Here is a 21515-nt window from a genome sequence, read left to right on the forward strand (position 1 = left end):
CAAACCGGGGTGTAGGCTTGTCCCCTGCAGTCTAGTATCTATGTGGTGTCATTTATTCATCCACACAGGCAGTCATGTTTGTACTGTTTGTCATCATGTTTTATATTAATCATTTATTTTTAAATATACACTGTATGAGCTCTTTGTTATACTTATAAATTGTTTATGGTTTCTTAACATTAAATTTGTCCTTAGTGACTTTTAAAAAATGTATTATCTCTCCACTTTATTATGTCTGCCTTCCTGTATTTTGTTTCTTCTTCTTATGCATTTCCTTTTTATTGGGTTAATTTCATTTTTATTTGTTCACATATTTTCTATTGCTTTCCCTGTTGTAGTTAATGTTTCTTATTTATTTCATTAACTGATTTTAAAATATATCTTATTGATTTTATTATTGTATATATTACATTTTATTAATTATCTCGATCATTCCATTTATTATTTTTGTTTTTATTAATTATATTGTGTATTATATTTTATTAAATTGTATCATTTAATTTTATCTGATTTATTATTATAGTGATTTTATAATTAATTATATTTTATTAGTGTTTTCTTTAATTGATTATAGTTATTGATAGATTTAATTGGTATAATTTTATTATATTAATTTATAGCAATAATTATCCTTTATGTTATACATTTTATAATTATTAATTATTATAATTATTTTATTGTTGGCTTATCATTTAATGTTATTGTATTTTATTATGTTTTAAATGTTCTATTTTATATTTATGTTTATTTTCATATAATTTTGTTAATATAATGTAATTATAATAAAATAGCTTTATTTCATGCTCAACTTTATCACAAAATGTCAATTTATTTCATTAATTTTATAACTAGTAATTGAGACTATAATTGTTTGTTTTGTTGGTAATGTTTTTATGTATTATTTTACTGTTATATTTATTCTTTAATTATATTTATTTGTAAATTTTATTATGTATGATTTGTCATGGGTTAATAATGTAATCATTATTTTATTAACATCTTGATTAATTACTCTATTCATTAGCGATATTGTGTGGTTGTTCTTTTATTTATTTCATTACAATAATCTTTCAGTTCCTTGTTACTTCATCTCTGGATTCTCCAGCACAACATCCCAGGGAGGTATCATTTCCTCATTCTCAGTTCATTATTGGTTCCCGATGATCCTATTAATCCTTACCTCTTGTTTCTGCACTGCCCTGTGAGAAATCCTCCCCCGCCTCAAAACACACACCTTTTGCCTGTGGGACTCATTGCCACTAGATTTCCATTCAGCCTTTTTACAAAAAAAAAAAAAGAGGGGGGTGGATATAGCCACCATATCCAGAGTTAGACGAGATAAAAAACAATCAGTGGTTCCATCTAGCCTGGTCCTGGGGCTGGCTTAAAACCCACTCAGGTCTGGGATAATTTGTTCCTGGGAAAAGGTTCCTCCAGTCCTGGAGTTTGGCTGAGATATTAGCTACAGCACTACTGAACTATACCTCAGTTTCCCACAGTTTTGGTTGGGGTCCAAGCTGCAGCAACACTGAGCCTTGCCTCAGTTTCTCCAATTTTTGGTGGAGTCTAAGCTTCAGCAACACTGAGCTGTGTCTCAGTTTACCCAGTTTGGGTTGGGGGTGTGGGTCTAAGCTTCAGTGGCACTGAGCCATGCCTCAGTTTTCTGGAGTCTGGCGGAACCTTTACCTGGGGCTAAATTATCCCAGAGCTGCCAGGTTTCTGAATCCAGCAGCCACGATACTGGGCTAGATGGGCCCAGTGGTCTGATCCACCCCAGGCCTGGTGCGAAGCACGTGTGAAATGCTACGAGCTCGGCCACACTCTTTCCATCTGCACAAGTGGCCTCTGCGTGTGGCCAGTGGTCCCCAGTGTGGGACAAAGGCCCTGGGGGCAAGGGAGGAGCATGGCTGTTCTAGGAGACAGGATGGGATCACTGCACCCATTCATTTTGCCCCTGGAGCGCAGGTCTTCCCTGTTGAACGGCTGCTTCCCCTGGTGCCAAGTGGGCATGCAGCATGCCAGGGCCTGGGATTGGGCCCAGGGTGGGAGGTGATTGGGGCTCGGGGGGGCCAGACAACATTGCCCAAAGAGACCAGCTGCTTTGCCAACGATTATTGCAAAAGATCCCAGCTGTCTCCCCGGTGTGTGTAGGGGGTCACTGTTGGTTTCAATTCTATACACACACCCTTCCAGTCCCTGGAGATGGAGGGCGGCTTCATACCCCACTGACCCCCTTCCCCAACGCCGGCCACTTTCAATAGCCTAGCCAGACACATGCCTGCTCTGACCTCCTGTAACCCCCATGCAGCTGCTGGGAGCAGACTCTCCCTCCCCCCAGTCAGTCCTCCCCACCCCGTTTGGGGCACTCAAGGGTTAACCGTTTGTATGCTGGGGTCTCTGAAATTTGCTGGATATTTTGTGCAGAAGAACCTTGCCCGTAATCGGGGAGCAGAGAAGGGGTTTGTGGTTGGGGGGCTGCAGCAGCACACCTAAGTTCACATCCCATCTCTGCTGCCGATGTTATGCAGGATCATGGGTGGGTCCCTGCATCTCCCCTGCGCTGCAGTTTCCCTCATCTGCAGGGTTGCGAACTCTGACTGAAGCTAGTCCAGGAGATTCCCCCCCCACACACACACGGTGTAATGTCATGAATTGTACCCTACCTATTACAATCTGCTCCACTGCTTCCAATAGTTACCAGGAGATCAATGCCAATGCCGGTAGGGCTGGCAACCCTACCCATCTGTAAAATAGGGAATGATCCTGGTTTTGTCTAATCTGACTGGGGCTGGAGCTGTTCAGGTCAGGGGCTGCTCTCCCTGGGGGGTCTGTGCAGCACCTGGCAGAGATTGGGGTCCCCACTGCTGCAAAGACCCACAGGGAGAAACAGCCTCTGCTCTCAACAGCTCCCAGTCTGACGAGACACCGGCTGGGAGGAGAAACTGAGGCACTGAATGAGCCAGATGTCCTGGCTCGCAAGGTCCTGCTCTAACCGCTAGACCCCACTCCCCTCCCCTCGCTGGGGTAGAGCCCAGGTGTCCTGGCTCGCAGCCTCCCCAGGGGGCTGTTTCTCTGGGTTCAGGGCACTGAGGGAGTCGATCCGACTGCAGGGTCCCTTCCGGGGGTTTCCGCAGAGGCCGGATCCGGGCAGCGGGCAGGCCGGCCGGCGCCGGAAGGGTTAACACCCCCAGCTCAGCAGCTGCGGCAGGAACCGGCTGCACCTGCGGCAGGTGGGGCCCGGCCAGGAAGCAGCAGCCCGGCCGCTGCCCCAGTCCCCTGCGCCCGGCCCGGCTGGCCCTATGGAGCTGCCGGCGGTGCCCCAGCCCTGGCGCTACTGGCTGCTGCTGGGCTCCTACGGGCTCTTCCTGCTGCTGGGCGCCGCCGTCTTCGCGGGCGTCGAGGCGCCGCAGGAGGCCGGGCTCCGGGAGGCGCTGCGGGGCGCCAGGGCCGGCTTCCTGCGCCAGCACGAGGGCTGCGTGTCGGAGCCCGGCCTGGAGCGGCTGCTGGAGCGGGTGCTGGGCGCCGACAGCTCCGGGGTCTCCGCGCTGGGCAACGTCTCCGACGACGAGAACTGGGACTTCAGCTCGGCGCTTTTCTTCGCCGCCAGTGTCCTCAGCACCACGGGTAGGGCCGGCCCGAGGCGGGGTGAGGGGCGCCGGCGGAGCTGGCAGCGGGGAGCCCAGGGTGGGGGAACGGGGGGCTGCGGGCTGGGAGGGAGGGAGGGGCACTGGGAGGGGGGGCGAAGGGAGCCCAGGGTGGGGGTGCGGGGGGGGTGCGGGCTGGGAGGGAGGGGCACTGGGGGGGGCGAAGGGAGCCCAGGGTGGGGGAGCGGGGGGGGTGCGGGCTGGGAGGGAGGGGCACCACCCCCTCCCCCTCCCCACTGACTCTCTCTCTCTCCCAGGCTATGGCCATACGGTGCCCCTGTCGGATGGGGGGAAGGTATTCTGCATCTTCTACACCCTCCTGGGACTCCCAGCCACTCTGCTCCTGGCCACCTGTCTTCTGCAGCGACTCATGGGGCTGCTGAGCCACCGGCCTGTTCAGTATCTCCACACCCACTGGGGCATCCCTCCTGGCCACGCAGCACTGGGCCACGCAGCTACCATGGGACTGAGCGTGCTGGGGCTTTTCATCCTGCTGCCAGCCCTCTGCTTCTGGGCCCTGGAGAAGGGCTGGAACTTCCTGGAGTCCGTCTACTTCTGCTTCATCTCACTCAGCACCATCGGACTTGGGGACTACGTGCCAGGTCACAGCAGCCCTGCCTCACTGCGCCATCTCTACAAAATCAGCATCACCTGTGAGCCATTCTCCAGGCAGTCACTAGGGGATGCTGTGCTGCAGAGAGTGGGGGGACTGGCTCAGCAGAGGGCCCTGTGCTGCAGGGAGGGACATGGGGGCCTCAGTAAGGGGCGCTGTGCTGCATGGAGGAACATGGGCGGCCTCAGTAGGGGGCGCTGTGCTGCAAGGAAGGGGTGGGGACTCTGTAGGGGGCGCTGTGCTGCAGGGAGCAGGGTGGGGGCTCTGTAGGGGGCGCTGTGCTGCAGGGATGGGGTGGGGGCTCTGTAGGGGGTGTTGTGCTGCAGGGAGGCAGTGGGGTCAGTAGGGGAGCTGTGCTGCAGAGGAAAGGGGAGAAATCCCATCTCAGCACCCTGATAATCATCTCTTCCCCCCCCCCCCGCCCCCAGGTTACCTTCTCCTGGGACTCCTAGCCATGCTGCTGGCCCTGGAGACCATCTATGAGCTGCGTGAGGTCCACAGCCTTGTCCGATTCTTTGCCCCCACACAAGCCCCTGCCTCCCACTCCAATGAGGACGATGACCGGCTGGAGATCCTGAGCCGTGACCAGCTGGGCCTGGCTACTGTCTGTGGGGCCCCCCCCTCTTGGAGTCAAGCGGACAACGAGGCAGATGGGAGATCGGCGCCCCCTGACGGCCCCTCTGGGTAACCTCAATGGACAATGTGTTGTGTCCCCCGCCCCCCCACCTCCCTTCATGCATCAATAAATGAAACTGTACAGAATAGACACTGACCATGGGCATGTGGAGTGCGGGTGCCAGGCTGGTACCGGTACCATTGTTTTGTCCCAGGAAGGGGGTGGAGAATATGGGCTGGATGAGCCCATTGATCTCATTGGGGGAGGGGGAGATACAGGGGTGGCTGATCCCATGGGTTGGATCTGGGCAACAGAGAGGGGAGACACTGCCATGGAATGGCCCACAAGTGTGACCCAGAGTGGGCAGTGGAGGGGGAGATACTGGGCTGGATGGGGATGGGTAGACACCTAGTACCCTCAGAGTAAACAAGCTGCCCTCCTGTGTCCTATCCCCCCACCCCCAGGAATTACCCAGAAGCTGCTAAGAGCTGTTGCCCAGGAGGGGGTAAGTCCTGGACCCTGCGCCTGTCCCGGAGCCAGGCCAATGCCAGCCTCACAGACCAGGGGAGCAGCAAAGGCCACCAGGCATCTGGGCCCTATGGTCACTCCTACCTCCTGGCCCAAGGAGTTGAAAATTCCCTTCCCAGAGGGGTACAGCTCTGGAAGGGAGGGGGTCTAATAGGTTAGAACAGGGGGTACTGGAAGCCTGGACTCCTGGGTTCTAATCCAGGATCTGCACAGTCCAATATAGGTAAAAAGTTCCTAATGCCAGTGTGACGAAGTGGGGGAGTTTCTTGTTTTCCTTGTTTTCTATGGGGGATTTGCTTGGCTTTCCTAGGGTTGGCAAGCAGAGGGGGTGGGACTCAGTTTCCCTAGGTGCTACGGGTTCAACAAGGTGATGGGAGAGGGAGTTTGTAACAGAGGACCAGCGAGGGAACTTGGGACCTCAACCACTGGCGTGGAGAATGGAGACCCCAGCGACTGGTAATCTGTGACCCGGAGGCCCAGCTCAGGAGTCACAGCCGGGTCTGGCCAGTGGGAGGACAATGGGCTGCGAAGAGAGAGGAGGCCCAGGCGACCCTGTGTACCTGGAGAGAAGACAATGGACAGAGGCAGGGCTTGGGGCTGGTGATATCAGATGCCCAGCTGGGAAGCAGGGGAGCTCTGGGCTGGAGAGAAGGAGCAGGCAGAGCCCACCTGGATGCAAGAGAGACTTGGATATGCTGTGCTGAAGGAGGCCATGCCTGAGGCCCTGAGAGTTTCCTGTGCTGTGTTCAACGCTCAATAAACCCTCCTGTTTTACGCTGGCTGAGAGTCACTCCGGTCTAGAGAATAGGGTGGCATCATCCCCTTTGGGAGTGGAGGCCCTTGGGGTCCAGAGCGAGTGGAGCCCATGGCAAGAAACAGGTGTGCTAAGGCTCAGAGAGGTGCGGCTCCAGGAGGTGGAGGGGCTTAACCCCAAGAGAGAGTGGACCCCTGGGAAAAGGGCTGTCTCACTGAAAGGGGCGCGCACACACACACACACACACACACAGACCGCACGGGGCCAAGAGTGGGCACGATCTGTGAGTCCGTGACAGCCAGTTACAATGTGGTGGTGGTTTATTTATTTTTATTTTTTTAATAACTCTTGCAAGGAAATTCCTGGGTGGGGCACTGCTGTGGAGGAAGCTTGCAGTGCTGCACTCATTCTTTCCTTTCTCAGGTGAGCACCCCCATGTGCGGATCCCCTCGCCGGACAGCATTGCTGGGCCTGGGCCACAGGGAGGGTGCGGGGTGGGGCGGGGCCCTGATGGTGGCTGGCATCCCCTTGTCCTGGGTATGGGAAAACCACTGTGCCCGGCTTGCCCTGTCTGCCTTGGATGTACACCCCTCTTCATCACATGGCTCAATACCATCTGGAACTGCTTCTTCCTTCTCCTCTATCCTGCTGGGCACAGCCCGCTCCCCCTCCCCCCCAGCCAAGACCAGAGAGTCTGGGGAGGGAGGGCTGGAAGCCAGGACTCCTAGGTTCTTCCTAGCTCTGGAAGGGGAGTGGAGTCTACTGGGTTAGAGCAGGGGTGGCTGGGAACCAGGATGCCTGGGTTCTGTCTCCAGCTCTGGGAGGGGTGTGTATGGGGGGAGAATTAAACTGAGCTAAATGTTCACTGTAATTTCCCTAACACACTAATCCTGGAGCGGGGGAGTTAAACTAACCAAATCCCCCACAATCCCTTGGAAGGGACATGGGGGGAATGAGAGAGGGGGAGAAGCTGAGGGTCCAGGGGGAGGGACAGTCAGTGCAGTGGATGAGACACCCCACCGCTAACCACTGCCCATCCCCAGTGGGAGAGAACACAGGAGTCGGGTTCTCTGTAGGCACCATCCTGTTGGTCGGTGGCACTGGGTTACACCTGGGGCTCTGGCTGTAGGGTGGCGCTGAACAGCCTTGAAAACTGGAATCATAGAAATGGGATGAAATGTGATAATGCAAAGTGCAAGGCCGTGCACAGGGACTAGCGACAAGAGCTTTTCCTATAAGCTGGGGACGTCTCCCGAGGAGAAAGATCTGGGTGTATTGGTCGATCACAGGATGACTATGAGCTGCCAGCATAATGGGGCCGTGGAAAAGGCTAGTGCAGTCCAAGGATGAATGAGGCGAGGTATTTCCAGTAGAGACAGGGAAGTGTTAGGACCCTTGTACAAGGCACTGGTGAGACCTCATCTGGAATACTGTGTGTAGCTCTGGTCTCCTGTGTGTAAGAAAGGTGAATTCAAACGGGAAGAGGTGCAGAGAAGGGCTACTAGGACAGTCCAAGGAATGGAAAAGAGACTCAAGGAGCTTGGCTTGTTTAGTCTAGCCAGATGAAGGCTGAGGGAAGATCTGATTGCTCACTATAAACACATCAGAGGAGGGAAAGGAGTTATTTAAGCTAAGTGCCAATGTGGACCCAAGAACAAATGGCTATAAACTGGCCATCAACAAGTTTGGCTCCTAATTAGTCAAAAGGTTTCTAACCATCCAAGGAGTGAAGTTCTGGAACAACCTTCCAAGAGGAGCAATGGGGGCAAAAAACCTAACTGGCCTCCAAACTGAGCTTGCTAAGTTTATGGAGGGGATGGTATGATGGGACTGTCTACAATAGCGTGTGGCCCTCCATGACTGATACTAGCAAATCTCTCCAAGGGCCAGTGATGGGACATTAGATGGGGAGGGCTCTGAGTTACCACAGAGAATTCTTTCCCAGGTGTCTGGCTCGCGGGTCTCGCCCCACATGCTCAGAGTCTAACTGATTGGGTTGGGAAGGAATTTTTCCCTGGGTCAGATAGTCCCTGGGTTTGTTTTTGTTTATTGCCTTTCTCTACAGCATGGGGCATGGGTCACTTGCTGGTTTGAGTAAATTGTGGATCCTCTGAAACTAGAGTAAATTGTGGATCCTCTGTAACTCAAAGTCAGTAACTTAGCCAGAGGTTAGGGGCAAATGATGGGGAGGGGGCGGGGGGCGAGATTCTGTACCCTGCAATGTGCAGATCACACTAGGTAATCATGCTGGTTCCTTCTGGCCTTAACGTTTGAGCCATAGCCTGTGCTCTGCCTCAGGTGAGCATCAGTCCTCCATCCATCCCCACACGCGCCTCTATCCAGCTCCATGGTATCTGGGCCTGTTCATTGCCCTCAGGAGGGTGGGGGGGGGATTTCATGTCAACTCATCGGCTCTGGAGAGGGCCATTCATCAGAGGCCTGACTCCCTTCTCCCCCCCGCCCCCACAACCCCCATTCCCTCCCAGAGCTGGGATAGAGCCCAGGAGTCCTGGCTCCCAACCCTCTCCCCTTGCTATATTAGACGCCACTGGGTTTTTCTTCTTTTTTTGTTTTTAATGGTGAAGCAGACTTGACTGAATAGTCCATCGCCACCAGCAATTATGATTCCTCAATACTCAGCGGTTTATACGGTCTTGCTTTGCCCTGTGCCCTTCGGGTAATGTAACGACGCCCTGCTGCCACTGCCCCATTTCCCTGCTATTTTTACTAAATAATAATGTAACTTTTGTTGCCTTAAGACATTAGAATGCCTTTATCAAAGCCCTTATGTACCCATCTGTTAGCCGACGGCCAAGGATGTTTGGTGAGGTGCCAGCTATGCCCGTTTATACCATCCGTGACTTTAACCGCTAGGATGCACTGTCCCTTCGCGGCGGGCAGCCCGGGCTAGGCTGATGGATGCCCCAAGGTCCTAACCACCCGTGACTTTAACTGCTAGAGCTCAGAGCTCCTTCGCAGCGGGCAGTCAATACTGACTGACAGGTGCCCCAATGGCAGCACTAAGAGCCTCTCCACACCCGTGACTTTAACTGCTAGAGCTCAGAGCTCCTTCGCAGCGGGCAGCCAGGATTGACTGACAGGTGCCCCAAGAGTTTGTCCCGTGGAGGCGGCACAACTCAACGCTAGGCTCTTAGTACTCTCACCTAATGGCCAGGCTTTAGAGCCAAAACGGCTGAGGTTCTTTAATTGTGTTGGCTGCTTTACAGTAAACCAGAGAAAACAAGTCAGGCTTATGCATAAATGGTTACCAAAATTTATTAAGCTAGATTCTAATCATGTGGTTACAAAATTGCTAGTGCCTACTTATTTAAATGTAGAGATGTTACACACACAAACAAGTTACAAAGCTGAAGCCACAATCCCAAAGAAAGAAAACAAAGTATAGAGCTCTATTTCAAAATATGTGTACACTAAAGATAGGAGATCAGGTGTGGGTGCTTCTTACCCTCCTTGCATCTCTCGATTCCAGCGGTGCCAAGCCAGGATCGGTCACTCAATTCCACGGAAAGACGAATAAGGGACAAGGCGTAGGGACCCTCTTAGCTGCAGAAGCCTTGGGAGACTGTCACTTATCTGACCAGCAGATAGATAGTGAAAAGCACTCAAAAATCATGGTGCTGTAGGTCCCCTACTTATACCTCTGTACTCCTTTATTCTCTTTCTCCTTTCTTATGCCAAATTGAGGCTGGTCTGTCTGGGTGACGCCAGCTTTTGCAAGAGTAGTTTACACTTGCAAGGGAGAGAAACAATAAGTTTTGACTACTGGACGTTTCTTTTATCAGGGTAAATATTTTCCCACCTAGGATGTTGGTGTGTGTGCATCACGCTATTTAGTAGGGGCTAAGAGCCATGTCTGTCACAGGGCCTCTGCCTGCTGTGAGCTTAATCGTCGTATCTGTTCCCAGAGGCACATTGTAGCAGCACACCTGTGCTTTCACAGCTTCAACGGCTGTGCTGGAATATATGTTAAGTGCCCTGTTCCGGCTTCCTCCTGTGTTTCCAGCAATGCTGGTCTGAGGGGGGGGGGGGCTGGCTGTCTGGCTACACCATCACAGGTGATTCGTTTCTTCCGCCCATCTAGTGCGTGTCTATTTATTCAAAAAAGATTTTTGTTTAAGCCCCAGTGGTCAGTTATCAGGCTAAACAAAGCCACTTCATTGTCCTAGGTCAGGCCCTTAAGAACGGCCTTATCCACAACTGTAGGGCACAAATCAAAAAATCTCCTTTCTCTTCTTTCATTAGCCCCAATTTTTTTGCCATTCCTCTTTTACATTCTTCTGTACGAGACTTTTGAATTCCTGTTCACTCAAGGGCATTTCTACGGCAACCCTTCCATTTCATTCCATGTTTTTAGCTGCTTTCTCATGATCAGAACTTCTATTTTGTCAGTCCCAATGAGACGTGGGACGTGGCTATGTTAATGTCAATGAAACGCCCATGGTGATCCACAAGCGCCTGGAGAACCATTGAGAAATACCCCTTTTGATTAACGTAGTTGGAGGCTAGGTGGGCTGGTGCCAGCAGTGGAATATGCGTCCCATCTATCGCCCCTCTGCAGTTAGGGAAACCCATTTGTGCAAAGCCAGCCACAATATCATGCACGTTACCCAGAATCACAATTCTTCTGAGCAGGATGCGATTAATGGCCCTGCAAACTTGCATCAACACGATTCCAACGGTCAACTTTCCCACTCCAAACTGTGTAGCGACTGACCGGTAGCTGTCTGGAGTTGCCAGCTTCCAGATTGCAATAGCCACCCACTTCTCCACCGGCAGGGCAACTCTCAGTCTCGTGTCCTTGCGCCGCAGGGTGGGGACAAGCTCCTCACACAGTCCTGTGAAAGTGGCTTTTCTCATCCGAAAGTTCTGCAGCCACTGCTCGTCATTCCAGACTTGCGGGATGATGTGATCCCACCACTCAGTGCTTGTTTCCTGAGCCCAAAGCCGGCGTTCCACAGTGGTGAGCATGTCCGTGACTGCCACAAGAAGTCTCGTGTTGTATGTGTTACTCGCATCAATATCGCCGGAGTCCTCGCTGTTAGTTTGGATCTTAAGGAGTAACTCGACTGCCAAATGTGACATGCTGGCGAGACTCGTCAGCGTACTCCTCAGCAGTTTGGGCTCCATTCCCACAGACCAAAAGGGAAGACAGAGTGCGCAGCACAAAAAACATTGAAAGATGGGGTCAAATGTGGACAGAAGCACAGGGATTGCTGGGATGTGAACCGATGCATCACGGGGCATTGGAACAGGACCCAGAATGACCAGCACCCCCTGCACCCTTCCCACAAGTCACAGCACCAGAATGGGAAGAGGGGCTCTGTGGGATAGCTACCCATCATGCACCACTCCCAATGCCACTGCAAGTGTGCTTGCAGCTGTCAGTGTGGACACACTGCAGCACTTTCCCTAATGTGCTCTCCGAAGGCTGGTTTAACTCACAGCGCTCTACATCTGCAAGTGTAGCCATGCCCTTAGGCAGGTCTACACTTAAAATGCTGCAATGCTTCAGTGAAGACGCTACTACTCTGACAGGAGAACTTCTCCATCAGTGAAGTTAATCCACCTCCCTGAGAGATGGTAGCTATGTGGATGGGAGAAGATCTCCTGCTGACATTGCGCTATCTACACGGGGAGTTAGGTCAGTATAAGTGTGTCACTCCAGGGTGTGGATTTCTCACACTCCTGAGCAATGTAGTTATAGCGAAGTTTATAATGTAGACTGACCAGGGCTTAGCCTGAATGTTTCTGATGTCTTGGCATGTTTGTCTGCCCACAGCACAGATTCCAACTTTGTCTTTGTTCTTTAGTTGTTTGTTTTTAATAATGCTTTGTGCTATTTCCTTATTACTTTTTTACTTTGTTAGATCTCTACTATTGATTGTCTTTTTTGCCTTTTTATAAGCTTTGTTCCATTCTTTAGCTATCATTTTGCACAACTCATTCTACCATGAAAGGGAGGGTATTGTTTTGGGATACGTACTTCAGTATCCTATTTAATAGCAACAGCTACAGTAGCCATAATTTCTTTATTACATCGTCATTGAAATTCTCTGTCATCACTCTCACAATGAACATTCACAAAATCAGTAACTTACTTGTAAATAGTTCCCAGGTAGCTTTCTGAAAATACAAGGGGGGGTCATTTTTCATTACCTTCAACTCACCTCATCCTTGAAAAGTAATAAGTATAGGCAAATGATCACTCCCATTCCTTCCTCCTTACACATTTTCCAGTTGCATCTACTTGCAATATCTGCTGTTATAATTCCCAGGGCTAAGCAAGAAAAACGGTCATCTGCTGCATTAAATCTAGTTGGGCCACCATCGGTCAAAACCACGAGATAATTTTCAACAATAAACCCTTCCAAGCATGCGCCACTGGTCTCAGCTGCCGGTTAACGTCACCTAATTGTATTGCTTTGGCTAGGGATCTTGTTATTATAATGTTTTGGTTTATTTCCTTCCTCAGCTTTGTTTTTTGCTTACTTTGCTTCTGGGTTCTGACCACAAAGGGAGAAATGCTTGGGGTGCTGCAATTTGCTTGGGTCCCTGCCTATCAGGAGTGTTTGAGGTGGGTTTAGCTGTGCCTCTGAGCATGACAGGAAAGGATCCCTGTATAAAAGCCTCTGTTTGAAAGCAATAGGAAGCCATCTGCCAGCGATGCTCTCTGGGGCTGACATGGTACAGCTGTTGTGGGCTGGTGGCTCTTTTTTTGGCTACATACAGTTTTTGCTGCATTTAGTATTTTTTATTGTAGGGGCTGCAGATGTCTCCTGGGGAGAGCGAGGGTGTATTCCTTCCCATCCCAATCTATGGCGGGGGTAGGGGGCTTTTCACCACCATCTCTCAATACGAAGAGAGGACTGAGAGTCAGGACTCCTCATTTTTGTGTGCCTTTGAATAAACCACCTGTCTTCGTGCATCAGTTTCCCTATCTGTAAAACTGGGACAATACCTTCCATGAGGTAGGTTACCTTTGCTTCATTACTGCACCTGGGGAAGGGGAGGGTGTACTGCTACGAGGATGCTGGTAAATTCACCATGACATTCCAGTGTAAGCGTGTACAGTTGTTTAGCCCCAAGGCTCCTGGTCTTCCATTTCCAAGCTCAGGCACGGGGGAGGGGGGGCAGAGCTGTTTTTCTCGAATGCGAGGCGGGACCGTGCCTGGCTGGCGGTGCCCGCTCTGAGCCCCAGCAGCAGCATCCCGTGCTGGGCACAGGCTGGAGGACCCCTGCAGCCATTCCGGCCCCCAGGGCGTTTCCCTCCCCCCCCCGCATGAGATTCCTGCGCCCATGGGGGTTAGAAATCGCCCCCCCCGCGGGTGGATCCTCGAGGCTGGGCTCTGCCCTGTGGGCTGAAGCGCTGGCTCCATTAACCTCGCTGGGGGGAGGTCCCAGGGGCAGCCCCAAGTGTGAAACATCAGGACGGGGGCCGTGGGGGGGTAATAGGAGCCTATATAAGAAAAAGACCCCAAAATCGGGACATCTGGTCACCCTTTGGCCTCCCCAGAGCCCCCCTCTCCGCGGAGGAGTGGATCACGCCAACCCTGCTCGAGCCACGCTCTCCCTCAGCGCAGCACCCACCAACCGCGGGGCTCCTGCTTGGCGAGTCCGCCCCCGCCAGGCGGGCGAAGCGGCGCATGCGCCCTGAAAAAACCAAGGCCCGGCGCGTGCGCTCTTAGAAACAGACCCCCGCCCAGCCGTGGAGCCAGATGGGGACTCAGCTCGGATTGGTCGGGGCGGCGGCCAATGGGGCGGGGTATAAGCCCGGAAGCGGCCTACGCGGGGGCGAGCGGAAGTTGCTGCTGCACGCGGAGCCAAAGGAGAGGCGTGAGCCGACGCAGCGCGGGTGGGTTTGACGCCGTGACCCGTTTCTTGGCGCGGGCGCTGGAGCAGCAGCAGCCCGCCCCCCACCCACGCCCCGCACATTTTAACCATCGTGGGGGCGGGGGTTACTCTGGCCTGGTCTGTTCGTGACTCACTGACAAGGTTACTGGGGCTCAGACACGGGGAGGGCGGGAGTTAGCCCGGGCGTTTCAGACCCCCAGTAGGGGGCTCAGGCATCCAGCAATGGGCACCCACTGCTCCGGGGGGGGAAGGTGTCAAGCAGAGAGTCTCTGAAGATGACTTAGAGCCGTGGTATTCAACCAGGGGTCCAGGGCCAGCAAGAGACTTGCTGGGGCCCAGGGTAGAAAGCCAAAGCCCCACTGCATGGGGCTGAAGCAGAAGCTACATTGCTCAGGCTTTGGCTTCATCAGAGCTCTTGTGGCATGGGGGGGGGTGGCTCAGGCAATTGTCCTTATAGCATGTTGTTGCTGCTGCTGCTTGAAAAAGGAAAAGGTCGGGGAGCGCCCCCCCCCCCCAACAAGTAAACATTTGTTCCTGGGTTCACCTGTATGTTAACATCACTTTTCACAGTTTTAAACTACATAAATAAATTACAGTTATTTGTGCATGTGCATATTTACTTGTTATTCCTGAAGTTAAATTGGCAGAGCCACCAACTCCTTTTTAAAGCCACCAAAACATTTGTACACACACACACACACACCCACCCACCCCCTTGGGGCAAATGGCCTGGTCTTATTCTCCTCCCACCACCCATCCATGGAGGCATCACAGCAAAGTTGACTTGGTGGCCAACAGAATGTAGTAAGAAGAGTGACTATACTGTGTATAGATCAGAGGATTTGCTACATAGATAGCCCTGTAGCAGATCTCTGGAAATTTTGACTCCTTTTGAGTGCAGCTGTTATATACAACTCAGTTGCAGCAGTGTATGAGTTGGCTTTCTTTCACATCTCTTTATTTCATATTTCAAACAGTTACAAATTAGTGCAAATACCCAGGGAACAAGGAATTGAAACTTGCCATTACAACACATGGCTGGACAGCATTCTCAAGGCACTTCTGTTCTCTGCCCTCCCCTCAACTTTTTGTACCATGATAAAACCCCAACAACTTGGCTGTGAAATGGCAGCTGACAGGGTGGGGAAGGGACACCCAGCTGAACAAAGTCTCTCACACACACACACAAATAAATAGCCCCACCCTACCCCCAATCGACTGTTTCCCTCTGCCACAGGGGACAGCCAGGCTCCCTGTGCTCCCCTTGGCATTCATTGGAGAAGGCTGGGAAATTGCATCTGTCCTAGAGTGGGGCCAGACTGGAAGGGAAACCAGCAAAATGTACAAGGGTAACACAGTGAGGCACTGAGGTAACAGCAGCAGCAGCAGGCAAACCTTTGAGCCCTTTAAGAGGCAGGCAGGCATCCTGGGTAGAATCCCAGCCACAGGACACTGACAAGGACTGTGGAGTGGCCATCTGCCTCTTAGCTGATGCGGCACTTATCTTTGCGGCTGTATTTGCGCCGTTGCAGTTCCAGGCCCCGCTGCAGCCTGGCATCTTCCTCCAAGGCTCTGTTGGGGGAGGGGGAAGATGCAAGTTAAAATGTAGGGTGCAACGCCTGACCTCAAACCCCCCCCATCTGAAAACCATGCCCAGACTCACATTCTCTCCTTGATGTCCAGGTCTCGCACCAGCTCATCACGCTGGTTCACCAGCGACACCAGTTCCTCCAATAGGAGCTGCTCCCGCCTCTGCTGGGCTTCCGTCTTGAGCCAATCTGCAGGAGTTGGAGAGACATCTCAGCTGAGAACCCAGAGGAAGAGCCAGTCCCCACCCCCCTTCCACAGACTGCCAGTCCCCTTTGCTCTCAGGGACCCAGCCCTCACCTTCAGTAGCTAACATGGCTCTCAACTCCCGGCTCAGTAGTTCAAATCGTCTTTCCAGATCCTGCTCCTCCATCCTGGGGTGGGGAAGGAGAAAATGGTGTGGTTAGTCCCAAGGTTACACGTTCTCTCCCCTGCAATGGTTTGGATGATCACGAAAAGCCCAGCCACCACTCTCCCCCCAGGATCACTCACAGCAGCTGCAGCTGGTCCTGGCGCCGGATCAGCGCATTCTTCTTATTGACCAGTGTGAACCACTCCTGGATCAGCTCCTCCTCCTGGGTCCGGTTTGCGCCTGCAATGGCAGGTAGGGGAGAGTGGGGTGTGAGTACACTACAGGAACCAGCAAGTGGCATTTGCACCTGTGTGGCAATGCAGCGGTGAGTGTTGATGGGGCAGGGGGGTGAGCATGGCTCAATGATGGGATGGGGTCGTCCTCTGGTGAGTTCCCCAACTTCTCTCCACCCCTATTAACTGCCTGTTCCCTTCAAGCCCAGCTGGGGGTGGTAGGGCAGCGACATGGCATCCATGCAGAGCACATCCCCCCCATGAGGGGTTCCCACTCCATAACTGCATCACCAAGGGGTCCTGAGCAGTTCCAGAAGCCGCCAGCAGGTGGTACTGAGAGGCCACAGTGCTGGATGGGGTGAGGGCACAGGACAGTGCCTGATCTCTAGTCCCAGCTGCCCGCAGGGCTGTTGTATGTGTCCCGGCGCAGCACCTGACTCCATGAGGCGACGCAGATCCTTCTCCACCACGGCTGCCCGGGCATCAATCTGCTTCTGCTCATTCTCCAGCGCCTGCAGCTCAGCCACCACGTACTGGCTGGTGTCTTGGAACCGCTGCCAGGGAGGCAGGAGGTCAGACCCAGTGCCCCCTTGAGGGGAAAGGCCCTGTTTCCCAGTCCCTGCCACCACCTCCCCCAATTACCCATCCTTACCGGAACCTCCTCCTCTGTGGTGCTGGTTTCATTGCTGGGATCCCGGGACGGCTCCTGAGGGGTAGCACTGTGGGACGGGGCTGTCTCTGGGGGGGAGAAGACAGAGAGAGGCAGTTAGATTGGGGTCTCGAGAGGCAATTAAACCCCATTCGCCAGCCCTGTTGTAATTATTGGGGTGTGAACAATAACTGCTGAGGGGCAAAGGTGAGGCAGGGAGACAGACACAACTACTCCGAGCAGAGGGCAGCTACTGTATGGTAATTGTGTCTGGCAAATGAGGCGCGTGGGCCTGGAAATCAATGGGCCAACATTGGGATGTTGGAAACCAGGCCTAAGCAGTGGCCAAAACACAGAGGGGAGTGGAGGCTAGCTGGCTGGGTGACAGCGGCCAGGAAGGAGAAGCAAGTTTCCCCAACATGGCTGCCACCCCCATGGTCTCCTGGAACTGGAGGAGGCAGCACAATACCATGGTGCCTCCTTCACCTTAATCCTGAGGTTTCAGAGGAACAGCCGTGTTAGTCTGTATTCGCAAAAAGAAAAGGAGTACTTGTGGCACCTTAGAGACTAACCAATTTATTTGAGCATGAGCTTTCAAGTGAGCTGTAGCTCACGAAAGCTCATGCTCAAATAAATTGGTTAGTCTCTAAGGTGCCACAAGTACTCCTTTTCTTAATCCTGAGGGAAGCCCGGGGCCAGAGAGAGGGACCCACCTGACATTGCCATCTCTGCCGGCTCCAGCTGAATCCCAGCCGCTACCAGCAGAGGTCTAGGGTTGCCCCGAACAGGGAGTTGGGTCCCGACTATCCTGGCTAATAGTTCATGGAGGATGGGTCCATCAATGGCTATCTAGTTTGTTTTTTAGTATGGATCTATTTTTGACCATCACAACATCCCATGGCAATGAGTTCCGCGGGTTAATTGTGAGTTGTGTCCTCTTGGCTGTATTAAACCTGTTGCCTATCAATTTCATCAGGTGACCCCATTTTTGTATTTAGAAAAAGGGTAAATAACACTTCTCGTCACCTTTCCCTCACCATTCACAATTGTCTAGACCTCTATCCTGTCCCCCCTTCGTTGTCCCTTTTCCAAGCTGAATGGCCCTTATCTTTGTAGCCTCTCCTCATATGGAAACTGTTCCGACCCTTTGATCATCTTGCCAGCCCTTCTGTGAACCATTTCCAGTGGCACTCTATTGTTTTTGAAACCAGAACCTGGCACAGTATTCAAGGTGTGGGCGTACCATGGATTTCTATAGTGGCATTATATTTTCTATCCCTTTCCTAATGATTCCAAACAGCCCATTAGCCTTTTTGGCCGTTGCTGCATACTGAGCTGAAGTTTTCAGAGAACTCTCCACAGTGACTCCAAGATCTCTTTCTTGGGTGGTAACAGCTAATTTAGACCCCCACCATTAGATCTGCGTACTTGGGTTATTTTTGCCAGTGTGCATTACCTTCACTTATCAATGCTTGAATTTCATCTGCCATTTTGTTGCCCACTCACCCTGTTTTGTGAGACACCCTCCCCCTGGTAACTCTTTCTCCTGCCTCTTCTTTTTCTGTGTCTTTAATACAAGGTTAAAGGGATTTTTAATGGAGTATTTGCCCTGGGAATAAGCAGGCTGAGGTCTCCGAATTCCACACCCTGAGCCTGGATTAGCACTTTAGTATTGTGCAGTGATAGGGGTCTGCTAACATCTTGGACACTCTGGGCTTGCGGTGTGTCAAAATTGACACAACCACCCTGCTCCCCCTTAAGGATCCATCTTGCCCCTTCGTCCCAAAACCTGATGCTGCTAAATAAAGCAGACCCTGCAGAAAGCCCGGGCTCACCTGGGGATGGCTGAGTCCTGGCAGAAGTAGGGGGTCCCGCCTTAGGGGTCATCATGCCTTCACGGTCGTCCTGGTGGTGGGAGGTGGAGAAAAGGGATAGGGGATGTTACAATAATAAACCAGCTCCCATGAGACCCTACCATAACAAACCAGTCTATGCAGCCGCAAGAGATTCTACAATAACAAATTGCACAGGACAACCCCAGTGCCCCCAAGAGACCCTACAATAACAAACCAGCATGCACAGCCCTAGTATTTACGAGACACCTGACAAAAACAAACCAATGCTCCCAGGAGAACCTACAATAACAAACTTGTGCATGCAGCCCCCTATAATAATAAATTACTAGGGTTGTACATGCTAATTTGTTACTGTAAGGACTCATGGGGCTGCATGCGCTAGGTTGCTATTAGAGTATTCCAGGAGGGAGGGTCTTTCATAAATACTAGGACTATGTACGCTGTTTATGAGCTACCCTATAATAATGAACCAGTGCTCCTGGGAGACTCCACCATAACAAACGAGTGCATGCAGACCCTACAACAAAGCAGTGCCCTGGAGAAATCCTGCAATAACTGAGCCCCTTCCCGTTCCCCACTCACCGTTCCTAGCCAGTCAAACCTCCTCCGTGGTGTCTCCCCTGGGGGGCCGCCTGCCTCCCCCTCGTCCATCGACAGTGACTCACTCTTGAGCCGCGAGCGCCGCTTCTTGAGCAGGTCTGCATCACGCACGTGGGAGAAGCTCGACTTGCTGCTATGGGAGCGTGGTGGGGCCACAGGGCCCTGGCTGCCTGTAGATAGTGAGCGCTGCAGGGATCGTTCGGCCTGGTCTGGCGCATCCCCATTCCGCACAGACTGACGCTTCAGCCGTGGAGGAGGCACCAGCTTCTCGTCACCGTTGGTCGGCACCTTCCCAGCATCCTCTGGGCCAAGAGGCTCTGGCTCTGGTTTCTTGGCCGATTGGGACATTGCACCATTGACCAATGCTTTCCCAGCATCCTTTGCAGTTTTGTTCCCTCCATCCTTTGGGGTGGGTGGCTCTGCCTCTGGACTCATGGCTGGCTCGGTTGTCGCACCATTGACTGGCACCTTCCCAGCATCCTTTGCAACAGAGGGCTCCACCTCTGATTGCACAGCTGTTTGAGATATGGTGCCATTTACAGTCACTTTCCCAGCATCCTTTGCATCACCTGTCTTGGCATCAGTCCCAGCATCCTTTGGGGCGGTGAGTTCTGCCTCCAGTTTCTTGGCTAATGCAGCTTCTCCTGTCACAGTTTTATTGGCCGCTGCCTTTCCATCATCCCTTGCAGCAGGGGCAGTGCTCCCAGGCTCCTCAGGCCCCTTGGCAGCGCCCTGGAAGCGCTCAGCGTAGAAGCGGGCGGGGTCAATGGAGAAGGCGGGGTCTGAGTCAAACTTGCCCACCTTGTAGGTGCTCTGGCTGCTGTGGTTCGCAATCTGCACCACGTTCAGCTCCTGGCCCGTGAAGAAGGCGCGGATCTGGCACAGGTAGGTCATGACAATGAGCTTGTCGGGCACCATCAGGAACACCATGTCAGCCGGCTCCAGCACCCGCGAGATGCCCAGGGAGGCAAAGCCGTCGTAGGCCTGGGGGGAGGGGACAAATGGGGGGGTGACTAATCCCAATATCCAGCCCCCTCCCTGAGTTAGGGATCAAACCCAGGAGTCCTGACGCCCTGTGGTCATGCTCCAAGTCCCCATGAGCTCTGATCACCAGGCCACATACACCGCAGCCTATATTCCCATGTGGGGGAGGGAGTCTCCCCAACCCAGAACAGCTCCTCCGTCCTCTCCAGGGGAGGGGACTCCTGTTCGTAGGAAGAGCCGGGTAATAGTAACTGGGGATTCGATTATTACAAATATAGATGGCTGGCTCTGCGATGACCAGGAGAACCACATTTGGCTGAATTCAAATCAGCAGGGCTGGATACTATTAGCCCCAGGGTACAGAAGGAATTAGCTGAAGAAATCTTGGAGCCACTGGCAATAATATTTGCAAATTCAGGGATGACAGGAGAGGTCCTGGAAGACAGGAGAAGGGCTAATGTAGAAAGGGGAAAAAGGAGGAGCTGGGGAACTGTAGACCAGTCATTTAACCTGACTTCAATACCTGAGAGCAATGTATAAAACATTCCATTTGTGAGTACCTGGAGGATGAAGGGATGATCACTAGCAACCAGCAAGGATTTACCAAGAACAAATCATGCCAAACCAGCTTGATTTCCTTCTTTGACAGGGTAACTGACTTGGTGGATGTGGGGGATGCGGAATACATAATATACCTGGACTTCAGCAAGGCTTTTGACACAGTCCCACAGGACATTCTGATAGATAAGCTGGAGAAATGCGGGCTCAGCGGAACTACCATTGAGTGGATACATAACTGGTTAAACAACCGCAAACAAAGAGTAACTATGAATGGGATGATGTCGGACTGGAGGGAGGTCTCAAATGGGGTTCCATAGGGAGCTGTTCTGGGCCCGGTGTTGTTTAACATCTTCATTAATGACCAGGGATGTAGGAATAGGGAGCAGACTGATCAGACTTGCAGATGACACAAAGGTGTGTGGGGGGGTGGATTGCCAATACTTTGGAGGATAGTGCTAAGATTCAGAGGGATCTTGATAAATTGGACAACTGGGATATACAGAACAAAATGAAATACAACAAAGACCAATGTCAGGTGCTACACTTAGGGAAGAAAAACCAAATGCACAAATACAGACTGGGGGATAACCGGCTTGGCAGAAGCACGGCTGACAAGGATCTGGGAGTTGTGGTGGATCACAACCTCAACATGAGTCAGCAATGCGA

At 52.2% G+C, this 21515-nt stretch overlaps 2 protein-coding genes and 1 long non-coding RNA gene across 5 annotated transcripts in view; 2 read left to right on the forward strand and 1 right to left on the reverse strand.

The window, feature by feature from the left end:
• The first annotated feature begins 3011 nt into the window (after nucleotides 1–3011).
• KCNK7 (potassium two pore domain channel subfamily K member 7) lies at nucleotides 3012–6180 on the forward strand. Its single transcript, XM_048858968.2, has 3 exons — nucleotides 3012–3624; nucleotides 3902–4297; nucleotides 4686–6180. The coding sequence occupies exons 1-3, from the start codon at nucleotides 3300–3302 to the stop codon at nucleotides 4943–4945; spliced, it is 981 nt and encodes a 326-aa protein (XP_048714925.2). The 5' UTR covers nucleotides 3012–3299; the 3' UTR covers nucleotides 4946–6180.
• Nucleotides 6181–12695: 6515 nt separating this feature from the next.
• On the forward strand, nucleotides 12696–14634 carry LOC142072697 (uncharacterized). The gene is made up of 2 exons (XR_012669260.1): nucleotides 12696–13144; nucleotides 13690–14634. It is a non-coding gene; the product is annotated as an uncharacterized LOC142072697 (long non-coding RNA).
• Nucleotides 14635–14959: 325 nt separating this feature from the next.
• Nucleotides 14960–21515, reverse strand: part of EHBP1L1 (EH domain binding protein 1 like 1) — a 30230-nt gene continuing 23674 nt past the window's right edge. For all 3 annotated transcript variants that reach the window (XM_075130456.1, XM_075130457.1, XM_075130458.1), the window contains 8 exons: nucleotides 19287–20288; nucleotides 18684–18753; nucleotides 16852–16937; nucleotides 16633–16753; nucleotides 16107–16206; nucleotides 15915–15988; nucleotides 15691–15805; nucleotides 14960–15599 (listed from right to left, as the gene is read on the reverse strand). In XM_075130456.1, coding sequence (XP_074986557.1) covers nucleotides 15512–15599; nucleotides 15691–15805; nucleotides 15915–15988; nucleotides 16107–16206; nucleotides 16633–16753; nucleotides 16852–16937; nucleotides 18684–18753; nucleotides 19287–20288 — 1656 coding nt within the window. In that variant the 3' untranslated portion in view covers nucleotides 14960–15511. The remainder of the gene's footprint in view (nucleotides 15600–15690; nucleotides 15806–15914; nucleotides 15989–16106; nucleotides 16207–16632; nucleotides 16754–16851; nucleotides 16938–18683; nucleotides 18754–19286; nucleotides 20289–21515) is intronic.

Source organism: Caretta caretta, chromosome 7, assembly GCF_965140235.1.
Source record: "Caretta caretta isolate rCarCar2 chromosome 7, rCarCar1.hap1, whole genome shotgun sequence".
Lineage (NCBI taxonomy): Eukaryota > Metazoa > Chordata > Testudines > Cheloniidae > Caretta > Caretta caretta.